The 14,536-nt window shown below is 52.1% G+C and overlaps 1 protein-coding gene across 4 annotated transcripts; it reads right to left on the bottom strand.

Annotated features, from left to right (window-relative positions):
• Positions 1-245: 245 nt before the first annotated feature.
• Positions 246-5,987, bottom strand: Men1 (menin 1). 4 transcript variants are annotated; one of them, XM_008838903.2, is made up of 10 exons: positions 5,949-5,987; positions 4,937-5,397; positions 4,182-4,390; positions 3,849-3,977; positions 3,533-3,573; positions 3,363-3,450; positions 2,635-2,771; positions 2,089-2,224; positions 1,613-1,777; positions 246-1,412 (listed from the first exon to the last, which is right to left on the bottom strand). In XM_008838903.2, the coding sequence occupies exons 2-10, from the start codon at positions 5,379-5,381 to the stop codon at positions 927-929; spliced, it is 1,836 nt and encodes a 611-aa protein (XP_008837125.1). In that variant the 5' UTR covers positions 5,382-5,397; positions 5,949-5,987; the 3' UTR covers positions 246-926. The 4 variants fall into 4 exon arrangements, with proteins under 4 accessions (XP_008837125.1, XP_008837123.1, XP_008837124.1 ...); XM_008838901.2 differs by lacking the exon at positions 5,949-5,987 and adding an exon at positions 5,780-5,927; XM_008838902.3 differs by lacking the exon at positions 5,949-5,987 and adding an exon at positions 5,768-5,876.
• Positions 5,988-14,536: the final 8,549 nt, after the last annotated feature.

Here is a 14,536-nt window from a genome sequence, read left to right as displayed (position 1 = left end):
CCGCGGCCGCGGGGGCGGGGCCGGGGCCCAGGGGCGGGGCCAGGCGGGATGCCCCGCCGCCCCACCGGGAGGAGGCGCCCTGGCTGCGCGGGGAAGTCCCGCGCTCCGGGTGGAGCCGGGGCTCATCCCGCGCACTACAGGTGCGCGGCGTCTGGGAGCCGGAAGGCCAAGGAAGGGACGTGCACTCCCTCCACCCCGAAACCCAGATCAAACACGGACATGGGCTTTTTTTTTTTAACAAAATGTATTCATCTTCCTTGGAACTGAAAAATAAATCTATGTACAAAACAGGAAGAAGCTAGCCCTCCCCCCCTGCAATTTCCTCCCGGGTCCCCCGAGATAGGCCGGCTCTCGGAGGGTCCGAGGAGGGCCCGCTCTGATCCCGGGCCAGCTTGGTCAGGAAGGAGAGGGGCTCAGGATCAGTGTCCCGGCTCGGGCTCGGGGCACGGCAGCTAGCATTCCAAATCCAGGCAGCAGTACGAAGGTCTACGGGGTAGGGGCTTGGATTCCCAAAGGATGGAAATCTGAGGTGCGGAAATGTACCGCAGAGGGTAGGACGGGGTCCTGGGTCCCGGGTTACAGGTGAGATCTAGGGCATCCTCAGAGCTCCGAAGGAAGGAACCCGGGTTCCGCCTGCGTTCCACTGAATTTCAGGGGTTGGACCTTTGATGATTGGCTACACGGGCCTACGATGAGGTTCCAACTGACCGGCTGGGATCCTGGGAGAGGAGACCTATACTCTAAGAACCGAGCCCGGCCCGAGGTCTGGGCTGGAGCTAACTGCATGTTCCAGTCATGGTATGTAGTCTGTAAACAGGCCGCAGGGCAGACCTAGAACCCCTGGGGCTGGAGTGGGGGACCAGGGTGAAGCTTGATGGGCAGTATTGGCGGGGACTGGTCCCAGCACAGTTCGAATCCCCCACAGTTCAGAGGCCCTTGCGCTGCTGCCGCTTAAGGAAAGAGAGGGTGTAGTCGCTGGGTGTGGACACCTTCTGCTTCTTCATCTGCACTTGCGACTGCGCGGTGAGTTGCAGCTTGATGGCGCTCGAGTTGATCTTGGTGGCCACCAGCAGCTCCTTCATGCCTTTCATCTTCTCGCTCTGGAAAGTGAGCACCGGCCCATCCAGGGGTGGGGACGCAGCGGGAGCCGGCGCCTGAGCAGCGCTGCCCACCTCGGGACCGCGGGCCGTACCCGGGAGAGTCCCTGGTGGCTTCCGGGGCGGTCCTGACCCTGCACCCTGACCAGAGCTGGGGCCCTTGTCCAAGGCGAGCTTCTTAGGCGGCGGCGGCTCCTCGGGCTTGGACTCCCGGCGGGGACCACGCCTCCGGCCTTCGCGGGCCTCATCCCCCCATGGCTCCTCGGTCTCTGCTGCCTCAGCTTCACGGCTCACTATGTGCACCTTCTGCCGCACCTGGAGGGTGCATAAGCCAAGGGAAAGGTTGTGGGCAGCTGGTGGAACTCCAGGCCCAGCCCACTGGCTCCTCCTTAGGGAGTCTTCTCTCATCAGTTCAGAGGACTGGCAGATACTGCCTCTGGCCAGTAAAGGCCTCCACTCTCTCTCAGCTAATGTCACCGACTGTAGTGCCCAGCCCCCTGTGCAGTGCCCCTCACCTGTCCCTCGAAGCGACCTAGGGACTGCACAAGGAAGGTGGCCCAGCCCACATGTAGCACTGGTGTGGGACTGCCCTCCTCCCATTTGCAGATGCCATCATAGAATCGCAGCAGGTGGGCAAAGCACTCTGGGTCCTGGAGGGCAGAACCCTGGCTCTGGGTACCCTGGCAAGAGGGAGGGAGAGCACAGGTCAGACACAGAGCAGGCCAGGTCCTACCTGGGCAGAGCTCTGGATGCAGAGGTGAGTGTAGGTCAGGAGCATTCCTCACAGATGTCTTAAGCACAGGTGAGGACCTAATCATGAAAGATGGGCCATAGCCCTATTCCCCTGAAGTCACTACATAGAAAGCTCTAAAACACCCTCAAACCCCCCAAACCCAGGCCTGGGATCTCAGCTCCAGTAAAAAAGAATGACAGTCCATGCAGTCCCACGTGCCCAGAAGGTGGTAGACACAGTGGTGCTCCAGCCCTTCACCTGGGCCTGTTCCCCTGGCCGCTCCTCGCCTGCCTCTAGCAGGCTGGCTGCCTCCTTCAGCAGATTGGGGATAACATCATTGGCCACTTCAAAGAACTCCTTGTAGATCTCCTCATCCTCCCGGCAGTAGTTGTAGCTGTGAGAAGAGGGGGCACGTGGGATTCAGCCTGACAGGTGCCCTCATGAGTTGGTGCGGGGCACTGGGTCATGCCACTGACTGATAAGCTGGGGTCCTCGTTCACCCAGATGACAGTGACCATGTGGGTCCAAGGAAGGCTGAGGAGTGGGGTATGGGGCTGGATTAGAAAATGGGCAGAGACAATGGCACAATGGGCTAGTGTGACTACAGAATATATGACAGAGAGGAGGGAGGAAACACATGAGGCTCTAACCAGAGATCCCACTACCTGGGTGATGGTGGCCTTGGCTGCCTAGAGGCTGAACAGAGGGAGAGGGGACAGACTGTAGAACCCAGGTCTCATCCTGGATGAGTGATTACAAAGTGATAGAAAGAACAGACTGGGGACCCTGGTGGGGGCTCCTCACTCCTGGATGACAGTGGCAGTGTCGGCCCAGGCCTGTAGGGCTTCTCGAACATTTCGGTTGCGACAGTGATAGCCAGCCAGGTACATGTAGGGGTAGATGTGCTCATCTCGGTAGTATGTCTTAGCTGAGGCAATGCCCTGAGGAGTGGAATAGAAGAACCTCAGGGAGGTGGCTCCCAGCTGCATAAGCCAGCATGAATGCCCCACCAGTCATACCTTACAAAAGGAGCACTCCAAAGAGTCCTCCCTGCCTCTAACCCCAGCTCTATTCCCTGCTGGCCCCTCTACCTGGTGCTTTCCCTGGATGTGCAGGGCTGCTTGCTAAGGCAAGGGCAGAAGGCAGGGGTGGTAATCCCACCTCACACCCAGGGCAGGTTTCTTTCCCACATGTTCTACAATGAACTCCAAGCCCAACTGCTTTCCTACCACACAGAGCAAGCTCACACCCCTCCACAATGCTACCACGTTTGACCTGTTATGTGCAAGGACAGTTGGGGCAGCAGGAAAATGAAGGGCTGGCTGGTGGGACAAATACAGGCCCTGCCAACCCTAGGCTAGGGAACCCAGTGCACCTCTTAGAGCACACAACTACCCTCATAATGCACACTTGATACAAAGTGGGGATTAGGCAGGCAATGCCCTCCAGCACACTGCTTCCTCTCACTCCCCCAAAGCGGATCCCAGACATTGTTGGGGCCTCCCTTCTGCAGTCTCCTGAGATACCTTTACCTTGTGATACAGGGTAAGTGGGTCAGGCCGACCAGGGGTGGGCTCCAGCTCCTCTAGGTCTGCCAGGTTCCCTAGTGCCATGGGGTACCTGGGAAAAGATCATAAATCCAGGCTGCCACCCAATCTTCTGGTGTCCCCAAGGCCTAGCCTGACCACATCCTCTTACTGACCTTTCCAGATGTCCCAGGTCATAGAGCAGCCAGAGCAGCTTCTAGAGCCGAAGGAGAGAGGCATAAGCTAGGGGAAGAGGGTTGCCTATATGGCAGAGTGGGGTCCAGAAGCAACAGGGACACTCCACCAGAGAAGAAAGGACGAGAATTCAGGCCCAGCTCTTTCATGGAACAAAGCCCTTCCAAGTCTCAATTCCACTATCCCTTGAGCCCTGGGAAGGGGCAGGCCATTTTTCAGAAGGAAAAGTGAAGGCCTTGACCAGAGCCCTGCAACAGCTGCAGGCAGCAGCCTGCTTGGCACAGGCACTCTCCTTACCTGCTGCAGTTGCAGCAACTCCAATGAGTCAGTGTGCAGGTCGATGGAAGGATTGATGGCACATACCATGAATGCCACCTCCATCTTCCGGTCACAACGCATGTATGATCCTTTCAGGTACAGCCAGCTCTTGGGATGGGACAAGAGAAGAGGTCTCAGGATGTCCCATCCTGTGCCTGTTTCAGGGCATGTTGGCCTAAGTCAGCTCATCTGCCTCCCCTCTTAATGCTAGGATGTGATGGCAAGAGGTGGGCATGGCCAGCAAAGTACAGTCCCTCAGATGATGTGGGCTAGCAGAACAGGAATGGAGCAAGGTTGAGGGAGGTCTAATACCCGCTCAGCCACACCGGCATTGACTGTCTGGCCCCTGCGATCTTCATTGCCTTTGCCGTGCCAGGTAACTTCAGCTGTCTGTTCCCCGTTGGGCCCAAATACCACCCAGGCATGATCCTCAGACAGGGCCAGATGGACATCTCGGAGACCCAGGGCCTGGCAGGCCCCTACGACTGCGAAAGCCACACCGGAGCTGTCCAGTTTGGTACCTGTGGAAGACAGCAGTAATGTACAGTGGTTCCTCCTGGCTTCAGCCTGGAAGAAGAGGGCCAGGGATGGATGGGCCATGCGCCCCTCAAGCCTGTCTCCAGGCCTTTTTCCCACTAAGCTTATAAGTGGCCTCATATTCTTGCTCAATGCTATGCACTAGGAACCAATGCACTTTGCAAGCTCTAAGGTCAAGTCTGTGGTCTGTTTACTTTCAAAATATTTTCACAGGCATTATCTCATTCTATTGTCTCAAATGCATCCACCCTTTCTCCTCTCTCTCCTCAATCTGCTGCCCCCACCCTTTTTCCCTTTATGTTGGGCTGCAAGATTCCTGCCGCTACTCAATGCCAAGGGGCTGAGTGTTAAGTTCATGGATCTGGCTTCAAGCAATCAGGTTCCAATCCCAGCCCTGTCACATCACTTCCCCTCCTGGGGGCTTCAGTTTCCCCAGCTGCAAAGGAGAAAAGAACACCTACACTAGCACACAAGGTTTACAGGTTGCAAAAGGGCTCTGTCAACCATGGCGTTGGCGACCTGACTCCAACCTGTGATGAAGCTGAAGAGGGACTGGATGTGGGCCCGGTCCTTGAAGTAGGAGCGGCTGAGGCTGTTCCATATGACATCGGAGACCTTTTTGACCAGTTCGCGACTGGAGACGCCCCCTTCTCGCGGGTAGAGGGACAGGTCGACAGCGCCGCGGATCTGGGCGGTGAAGCGGGCATAGAGTGCAGCGATGATGGATAGGTCGGCCACGGGGAAGTAGGTGAGGCCGCCGGGAGGATCAGGAGCGGGGCTGGGCTGGAAGGTGAGCTCAGGTACATTAGTGGGGATGACACGGTTGACAGCCAGGAAATGCTCCACGAAGCCCAGGACCAAGGAGAGGAGCACCAGGTCCGGCTCCTCTCGGCCCAGCTCGGCTGCGAACAGGCGCACCACGTCGTCGATGGAGCGCAGAGGGAACAGCGTCTTCTGGGCGGCCTTCAGCCCCATGGCGGCGGGCGGTGGCCTGCGGGCGAGCCGAGGGAGGGAGGGTCGGGCTCGGCGGGGGAGCCCCCTCCCAGGCTCGGCGAAGGCTCTGCCGTCCGCCACAACTCTGCGCTTCCCCGGCCCAGTCGGCCTGCGCTCACCAGCGGCCCCTTCGGTCGCGGAGACCCCTGGGCCGAGGCTGCGGGGCCTCCTCGTCCCCTACAACCCCGGGACCCCCGGGTCCCGGAGGCGGCGCCGCAAAGACCTCGCGGAGGAGCCGCCAAGGCCGCCCCTCCCAGGCCCTAAGACCGCACCCCCGGCCCTCCGGAGCCTGTGCAGACGGCGCGCCCCAAAGCCAGCCCCCAGCCTAAGTCCCAAAGAGAGTCCTGGCCTCGGTCCCCCGCGCCCACCTCCGCGCTTACATCCCACACAAGGCACCGCGGCACCCGCCGCCTGGAGCCTGCTGGGAAATGGAGTTCCGCGCCCCTCTGGCCGCACTGCCTGCCGGGAAATGGAGTACGGGCCGGGCCCGTCCCGCCCCACCCTGGCCAAGTCTGGAAACCACAGGCCACGCAGCCCCCTAAGGCTTACGGGGGTGGCAGGCTCTCTCAGGTCCAGCAAGCAGGAGGCCGGTAGAAGGAGAGGGGCGGGGGCGGGGGGGGCGTCATCTTTGAACTCCTCAGCGATTGGTCAGCCACGATCACGCAACCCAGTAGGAAGCGGTTCCACGGAGCCTTGTGGGAGATGTAGTCCTGAGAATGACGGCGCGCTCAGGTGGCCGCTGAGATGCTGCAGGGTGTATTTTTGTCTGTCTGCAAGATGTGAGGAATCGAGTACTTTAAAACACTACAGGGTTGGTGCTCGCCTATTATCCCAGTACTGTGGAAGTGTAAATGTGCTCAGCAGCTGTAGTTGGACATTTATCAGTCTCGTTGAATATATAAACGTGTCTAGCAATATTTTTTCCAATTCTGAGCATGAAAAAAATCTAATATGCAAGGAGGCGCATTGAAAATAAAACCATCATTATTGAGGGCTGGAGAGATGGCTGAGTGGTTAAGAGCACTGGCTATTCTTGCAGAAGACCCAGGTTCGAATCCCAGCACCCACATGGTGACTAACAGCAGCCCTTAACTCCGGTTCCAGGGGATCTGATGCCCTCTTCTGTCCTCCGCGGGCATTGCATGACATGGGTGCAGGCATAACATATAAAATATAAAATAAAAAGAAATAAAATTTTTAAAAAGAAAATAAAATTATCATTATTTATAAAAAGGGTAAAAGTTCAAAGAATAGGGGCTGGAGAGATGGCTCTGCGGTTAAGAGCACTGACTGCTCTTGCAGAGGACCTGGGTTCGATTCCCAGCACCTACATGGTGGTGGCTGCAAACCGTCCTTAACTCCAGTTCTAGGGGAATCCCAAACTCTCTTCTGACCTCCGTGGCATTGCATGACACGGGCGCACTCACATACATGCAGGCAATACACTCATACACATAAAATAAAAATAATAAATAAAATATTTTAATTAAAAAAAAGTTCAAAGAATAAAATACATGGCCCTGTGTACCCAAAAATGGACTTTCAGAGGCTGGAGAGATAGATTGCTCAGTGGTTACGGGCACTGGCTGATCTTGCGGAGGACCCAGGTTCGGTTCTCAGCACCCATATGGTGGCTAACGGTCCTCCATAACCCCAGTTCCATAGGATCCGACGTCCTCTTCTGGCCTCCACAGGCATTGCACAACGGAAAGAAGAAAGCTGCAGGATAGTATTTCTGCTCGAATAGTATTTATTATTAATTATCCCCTCCTCCCTTGAACCAGGGTCTCCTGCAGCTGGCCTTGACCTTGCTGTGTAGCTGAGGATGACCTTGGGCTCTTAATATTCCTGCCTCAGCCTCCCAAATGTTGGGGATTATAGGTATATCCCACCAATCCCGGCACCCCCTCCACTTTAAAAATATTTTAAAGATAGCGGGAAGTTAGCTGGGGAAGAGGGAGGGAAGGTATTATCTCAACAGGTTAATGAATGTCCCTTAGGATGAGGGGACCTGGCGCCCTGAGTCTGGTTGCAGGCTAAGGAAATTGGTGGTTGTTCAGGCTTATCTTGAATCATCGGAAAGGTTGCTTATCTTAGGGGGCAGGGAGGACTGATCAGCAAGTTCTCTGGAGGCTGCTTGCCCTGAGGGGCAGGGAGGGCTGCCAGGCAGCGTGGTCTCCCACAGGCACTGAAAGAAAAAGCTTTGGAAGGTTATCTGGCTTCTGGAAAGATCCAGGTTCCCAGAGGAGGCAGCCCTTTTTGAAGTTTGAAACAGGAGTTAAATTTTTTTTTTTTTTGTCTTTTTGAGACAGGGTCTCCTTGTAGCCCCAGCTGTCTTGGAACTCACTATGTAGACCAGACTGGCCTTGAACTCACAGAGATCTGCCTGACTCTGCCTCCTGAGTGCTGGGATTAAAGGCATGCACCACCATGCCCGACAAGATTTATTATTTTTAAGTGTGCGTGTGTGTGTATGTGTGTACATGCACATGTGCATTAGTGTAGGTGCCAATGGAGGCCAGAGGGGTCAGATCTCCTGGAGCTGTAGTTACAGGCCACCCAACATGGGTGCTAGGATTTGAACTCAGGTCTTCTACAAAAGAAGTATGTATGCCCAACCTCTGAGCCATCTCTCCAGTCCCATGTTTTTGTATGTGTGCATCAAAATGAACAACTTTAATGAACTAAAAGACATTAAATCTGTGGAAATCTACAGGACTACAGGAAAAGGAAATTGCATTCAACATCATTTAACATGCCTCTTTAATTTACTCCTTTCTTGGCAAACATATGTGAAGGTCAAGAATTTCCTGTCTTAAATGAATGTTTGTTTTCATTACATGTACTATTCTTTCAACTAGATCAGCATATTTTCTGAGTTTTGTGAGGTACCCTGTGAAGTGTGCCCTCCAGCCCCCACTGCTTAAGACTTCCTTTGTCTGAGAGAATCCTGGCTCTCTCCCTTGCTCCAGCTGAGTGATCAGAACTGGTTTGAAAGTGGATGGCCCCAGAAATGCCACATCTGCAGAGTTCTCCATCATGTACAGGGCCTTCTGGGTGTGTGTCAAGCTGGCCCATTCCTGTTGAATGAAGTACACAGCCACATCCTCAAAAGTCAGTCACTGATTCCTGTCACTCCATTGTTAAGGAGACAGCTGCCATCATCAAATTATGCATGTGTATGTGTGTCTGTGTGTCCATGTCTGTGAGTGGCTATGTGGGCATGAATGAAGGTGCCTTTAGAGGCTAAAAAACTGTGATTACAAGTGGTTGTGAGCCCTCTGACATGGATGCTGGGAACTGAACTTGGATCTTCTGCAATGGCAGTATGCATGCACACAACCATTGAGCCATCTCTACAACCTCCCTCTACCTTTTAAAATTACACTGGTTGTGTTGGATTGTTGGATTAGGGCCCATCTTCATGACCTCATCTTAACTAATGACTTCTGCAATGATCTGGTTTTCAAATAGGTTACTATCTGAGACTAAGAGTTCAACATATAAGGCTGGGGAGATGACTCAGCAGGTAGGAGCTCTTGCTGTACAAGCATGAGGACCTGAGTTCAAATCCCCAGCACACACACACACACACACACACACACAACCTGTAACACCAGCACTGTGGAGCAGGGGAAGTCAGAGACAGCAGGATCATTGGGGCTTGCTGGCTAGCTCCAGGCTCAAAGAGAGAGCCTGTCTCAAGGGAATAAAGTGGAGTGTGATAGATCAGGACGCCTGAAGTCCCCCTCCAGTCTCCACACCTGAACAGGTCCACACAGGTGTGAAGACACCACACACAAACACATACACACACACACATTTTTAAAAATAGAGCTTGGGTTATAGCTCAGTCCATAGAGTGCTTGCCTAGCATGCATGAAGCCCTAGGTTCAATCCCATGTAAACCAGGTGTGGTAGAGCAGGCTGAAATCCCAGCACTGGGGAGGTAAGGTTAGGAGGATCAGAAATTCAGCACTTGGGAAGCAGAGGCAGGCAGATCTCTGTGAGATGGAGGCCAGCCTGGTTTACATACATAGCAAGTTCTAGGCCAGTTGGGGTTATAGGGAGACCCTGTCTCAAAAAAAGAAAGAGAGCCGGGTGTGGTGGCACAGGCCTTTAATCCCAGCACTCAGGAGGCAGAGGCAGGTGGATCTCTGTGAGTTCAAGGCCAGCCTGGTCTACATAGTGACTTCCAGGCCAGCTGCTACTGGGAGACCCTGTCCCAAAAAGACAAAAAAAAAAAAAAATCCAAGATCATCCTCTGACTACTTAGTGAGTTCAAAGCCAGCCTAGGTTACATGAGACCGTGTCTCAAAAAAATTAAAAGTTAAAATGTGAATTAATTAATTAAAAATATTTTACGTGTGTGAATGTATTGCCTGAACCTATGCAAGTGCGTATGACACAGTGCCGCAGAGGTAAGAAGAGGGCGTCGGATCCCCTGGAACTGGAGATACAGAGGGTTGTTAGTCACCACGTGGATCTCTGTGAGTTCAAGGCCAGCCTGGTCTACACAGTTCAAGCCAGCCCCACTACAGGGAGACCTCATCTCAAAAGACCAAAAAATAAAGAGAACTTAGCTCACAGTTTTGTGACTTGAAAGTCCACACAGCATGGTGGCAACTCTGGCAAGGGTCCCTTTGGCTATGTCACATTATGATAGATGGCATCTGTGGTGTGGTGGGAGAGGGGCGTTGACATTGGGAAACCAGAAGCCAGGGCACAGGGAAGGATGTTTTTTAAAAAGCTCACTTTTTAGTCCCAGCACTTGGAAGGCAGAGGCCGGATACCCTTTTAAATCACTGAGCCCTCTCTCCAGCCCCTCAGTTTGCTTTTTGAGACAAGATTTCATTCACTGTGGTAGGTCTAGTTCTTTGACTCCTGGCCTCAAACTTGCTTAGTTGAGGATGACCTTGAACTCCTGATCTTCCTGCCTCCACCTCCAGGGTACAGAGATTACAGGCATGCACCACCACACCCAGCCTTAGAATAACTCCTTGTGGCAAGACGCCATTTAGCAGCAGAACAGTAACAGAGAAGAGCTGCAGAATCCCTGGTAAAAGCAAAGAGGGAGCAGATAGGGCGTCCCCAGAGTCCCCAGAGTCAGCGCCTCTTGTGCCTTCTGTGGTCGGAGCCTGTAGTCTCCTCTAATGCTTTAACACCAGGTAGCGCTCTGAACCCAGGTTTGTATCTGGTCTGCTGCTGTGGCCTTAGATACACAGGAAGCAGGCGCTTGGTGGACAGGGAATTGGGCTTTTGGCCGTGCAGCTGCTCAAGATGTCTGTGTTCATGAAAGTTACCGAATACACTTGTTTATCTCGCCAAGCTGGTTTTCTCAGAAGCTTTTTTTGGTCTGTCCAGACCTTCTTTTTTAAAATATTTATTTTAGTCTTTTTGAGACAGGGTCTCCCTGTAGCCCCAGCTGTCCTGGAACTCTCTATGTAGACCAGGCTGGCCTTGAACTCACAGAGATCCACCTGCCTCTGCCTCCTGCGTGCTTGTTTTAAAAGCATGCACCACCACACCTGGCTTAGTGTGTATTCATTGTATACAGTGATGTGCCTGCATGTAGGTAAGTGCACCCATGTCATGCAATGCCCATGGAGATCATAAGAGGCTGTCAGAAGAGGCTGTTGGATCCCCTGGGACTGGAGTTACAGACAGTTGTTAGCTGCCATGTGGGTGCTGAGATTTGAACCCGGGTCTTCTGCAAGAACAGCCAGTGTTCTTAACTGCTGAGCCATCTCTCCAGCCCCCTATTATTTTTGTTTTATGTGTATGAGTGTATTGCCTGCACGTATGTGAGTGCACCCGTGTTGTGCAATGCCTCGGAGGTCAGAAGAGGGTGTTTTGTTTTGGTTTTGGTGGTGGTGGTGGTGGTGGTGGTGGTATCTTGAACATTTTTGAAACATGATTTCACTACATAGCTTTGGCTGGTCTGGAACTCACTATGTAGACCAGGCTAGCCTTGAACTCACAGAGCTCCACCTCCTCTGCCTCTCCAGTCCTGGAATTAAAGTTGTGTGTCTAACATTTATTCTTTACATTTACTTATTGGAGGGGGGGTGCATGTCATGGTGTGCACATGTGGAGGTCAAAGGACAACCGTTGGGAAGTCAGTGAAAATTAACTTAAAAAAAAAAAGATTGGCTGGGCCTGGTGGCACATACCTTTCATCCCAGCACTCGGGAGACAGAGGCAGGCAGATTTCTGTGAGTTCAAGGCCAGCCTGGTTTATATAGTGAGTTCAGGCCAGCTGGGGCTTCAGGGAGACCCTGTCTTAAAAAGACCAAAACAAAAATATTTATTTTTTGCCGGCGTGGTGACGCAGGTCTTTAGTTCCAGCACTTGGGAGGTAGAGGCAGGCGGATCTCTGTGAGTTCCAGGCCAGCTGGGGCTACAGGCAACCCTGTCTCAAAAAGACAAAAAAACAAACAAAATTTATTTTTATTTTACATGTGTGAGTGTTTTGGCTGCATATAAATGCTCAGAGGCCAGAAGAGGGCATTGGATCCTCTGGAATTGATGTTTCCAATGGCTGTGAGCCACCTTCTGGGTACTGAGAACTGAACTTGAGTTCTCTGCAAGAATAGCCAGTGCTCTTAACCGCTGAGCCATCTCTCAAGCCCCCTGAAAATTAACTTTGTAAAAATAAAAATGTAATTTATAGGGGCGGGAGAGATGGCTCAGCGGTTAAGAGCACTTGCTGCTCTTGCAGAAGACCTGGGTTCCACATGGCAGCTAACAGTCCATAACTCCAGTTCAAGAGTCAAGGGGATCACATGCCCCATTGCACGACACAGGTACACTTACATACATGCTGGCAATACATGTATACACATAAAATAAAAATGATAAATTAAAAAACATAATTTATAGGGGCTAAAGAGATAGTCCAGCAGTTAAAGAGCACTTGACGCTCTTGCAGAGGACCCAAGTTCAGTTCCCAGCACCTACATGGCAGCTCAGAATTGCCTGTAACCACAGCTCTAGGGGATCTGATGCCCTCTTTTGGCCTCCACAGGCACTGTGTTCACATGCATAAACTCATACACAGATATATACATCGTATTTAAAATGTTTTAATGTAATTAATAGACCAGGGAGATGGTTCAGTGGCAAAAGCACTTGCCACCACTCAGGAGGTAGAAGCAGGCAGATCTCTGTGAGTTCAAGACCAGCCTGGTCTACATAGTGAGTTCCAGGCCAGCTGGGGCTACAGGGAGACCCTGTCTCAAAACACACAAAAAAAGCACTTGGCCACACAAGCCAAAGGACCTGAGTTTGATTCCTCAGAACTCACATAAATACATAAATATGCAAGGAGAGAACTGACTACACAAAGTTGTCTTCTGATCTCCACATGCACAGTCACATGCATAACATACACATAATAATAGTAAATACAAATTTTTAAAAATGTAATTAATAAGCCAGGTGTGGTGGTGCACACCTTTAGTCCCAATACTTGGGAGGCAAAGGCAGGTGGTGGATCTTTGTGAGTTCAAGGCCAGCCTGGTCTACATAGTGAGTTCAGGTCAGCTGGGACTACAGGGAGACCCTGTCTCAAAAAGACAAAAAAAAAAAAAAGTAATTAATAAAAAAGAAAAATGTAAAAATTTGGAATTGTGTTACTGGCTGATTTACTGAGGGAATCCACTTTGGTGAGGGATGGCTTTAGGCTTTAACCTGCCAGAGGTCCATAAATCTCTTCCATTTGCCCAGGGTCTCCTCTTTGGCCCTCTGCACCCCAATGTACAAAAGAAACATTCCCCTAGAGCACCAAAAACATTTTTCATCATTACCTCACCAAAATCACCAGAACCTCTCATGAGATTTTTTTATTTTAATTTTATGCATATGAGTGTTTTGTCTGCATGTTTGTAGGTGCACCTGTGTGTGCAATGCTCACGGAGGCCAGAAGAGGGCATCGGACCCTCTGGAACTGGAGTTTCAGAGGGTTGTTAGTCACCATATGTGTCCTGCCTAACCAAACCCAGGTAGTCTGCAAGAGCAGCCACTGCTCTTAACCACTGAGCCATTTCTCCAGTCCCATGAGATGAGTTTTATAATTTCCACATGCAGATGGGGAAGCTGAGGCTGAGAAAGGCCAGGTGGGCTGCCCGTGACTCCAAGTTGCTGACCCTTCAGCCTGGGCTCCTAACTAGGCTCTAGAATTCTATGCTGTACCTGCATTCCTTCTCCCAACCAGATGGTGGCGCCCCAGCTTCTTGCTATGCTTTCCTCTGGCTTTGTGACCTGCCCAGGTCCCAAGGTTGGATCTTATCCTTTTTCATCCAGCTCAGTCTGGAGGGCTGAATGCTGCCCAGTCATGGAAACCTCAGCTCGGAACAGTAAGATGCCTGATGTCCTCTTCTCCTCCTCTGCAGCCTCACATATGTGGGCACTGGAATACCACACGCCTTTCGTGGGCCTCCAGATCCATTTCCATCCTCTGTACCTGCTCCATACCTCCAAGGCTGTCTCTGTCAACTGCAAACCTGAGTCTTCAAACCAGAGGCTGCTGGAGAGGGGAGGGAAGTAGAGTAGATGAGGGAACTTACCTCCAGGCCTGCCTTCCTGTTTAGCCAAGGCCAAGGTCTACTGACCGCCACAGCTATCATGTCACGCTACTCTTTCCTCCTGTGGACAGCATGGGGCACTAACCCCTGCTGCTAGGATTCTGGGATGCAGCCCTCCTTGGTGGACTCCCAACAACCCTACACTTAGGTAAACTATCCCTTCATTCACCCTATTTGAGCATGTCACCAGATTCTTAGAGACACAGGCCAGGGGGCTGGGGAGATAGTTCAGCTGGTCAAGTGCCTATACTACAGGCAGGAGGACCTAAGTTTGATCCCCAGAATACAAGTGAAAAAGCTGGGCATGGTAGAATGTTTGTAATCCTAGCTCTTATGGGGTTAGGTGAAGGGGGAGAAAGATTCTTGGAGTTTACTGGTCAGCCACTCTACTCTGCCAAGACCAGGATGATGAAAAACCAAGGTGGGGGGAAAAAACAAAACAAAACCCAAGGTTGGGTCTAGAGAGATGACTCAGCAGTTAAGAGCACTGGATGTTCTTGCAGAGGACCCAAGTTTAGTTCACAGCACCCACATGGCAGCTAATAACCATCC

The sequence above is a fragment of the Nannospalax galili genome, unplaced genomic scaffold (genome assembly GCF_000622305.1).
Source record: "Nannospalax galili isolate Female #2095 unplaced genomic scaffold, S.galili_v1.0 scaffold1659, whole genome shotgun sequence".
Classification (NCBI taxonomy): Eukaryota; Metazoa; Chordata; class Mammalia; order Rodentia; family Spalacidae; genus Nannospalax; species Nannospalax galili.
This window is presented reverse-complemented; position numbering and strand designations above follow the sequence as displayed.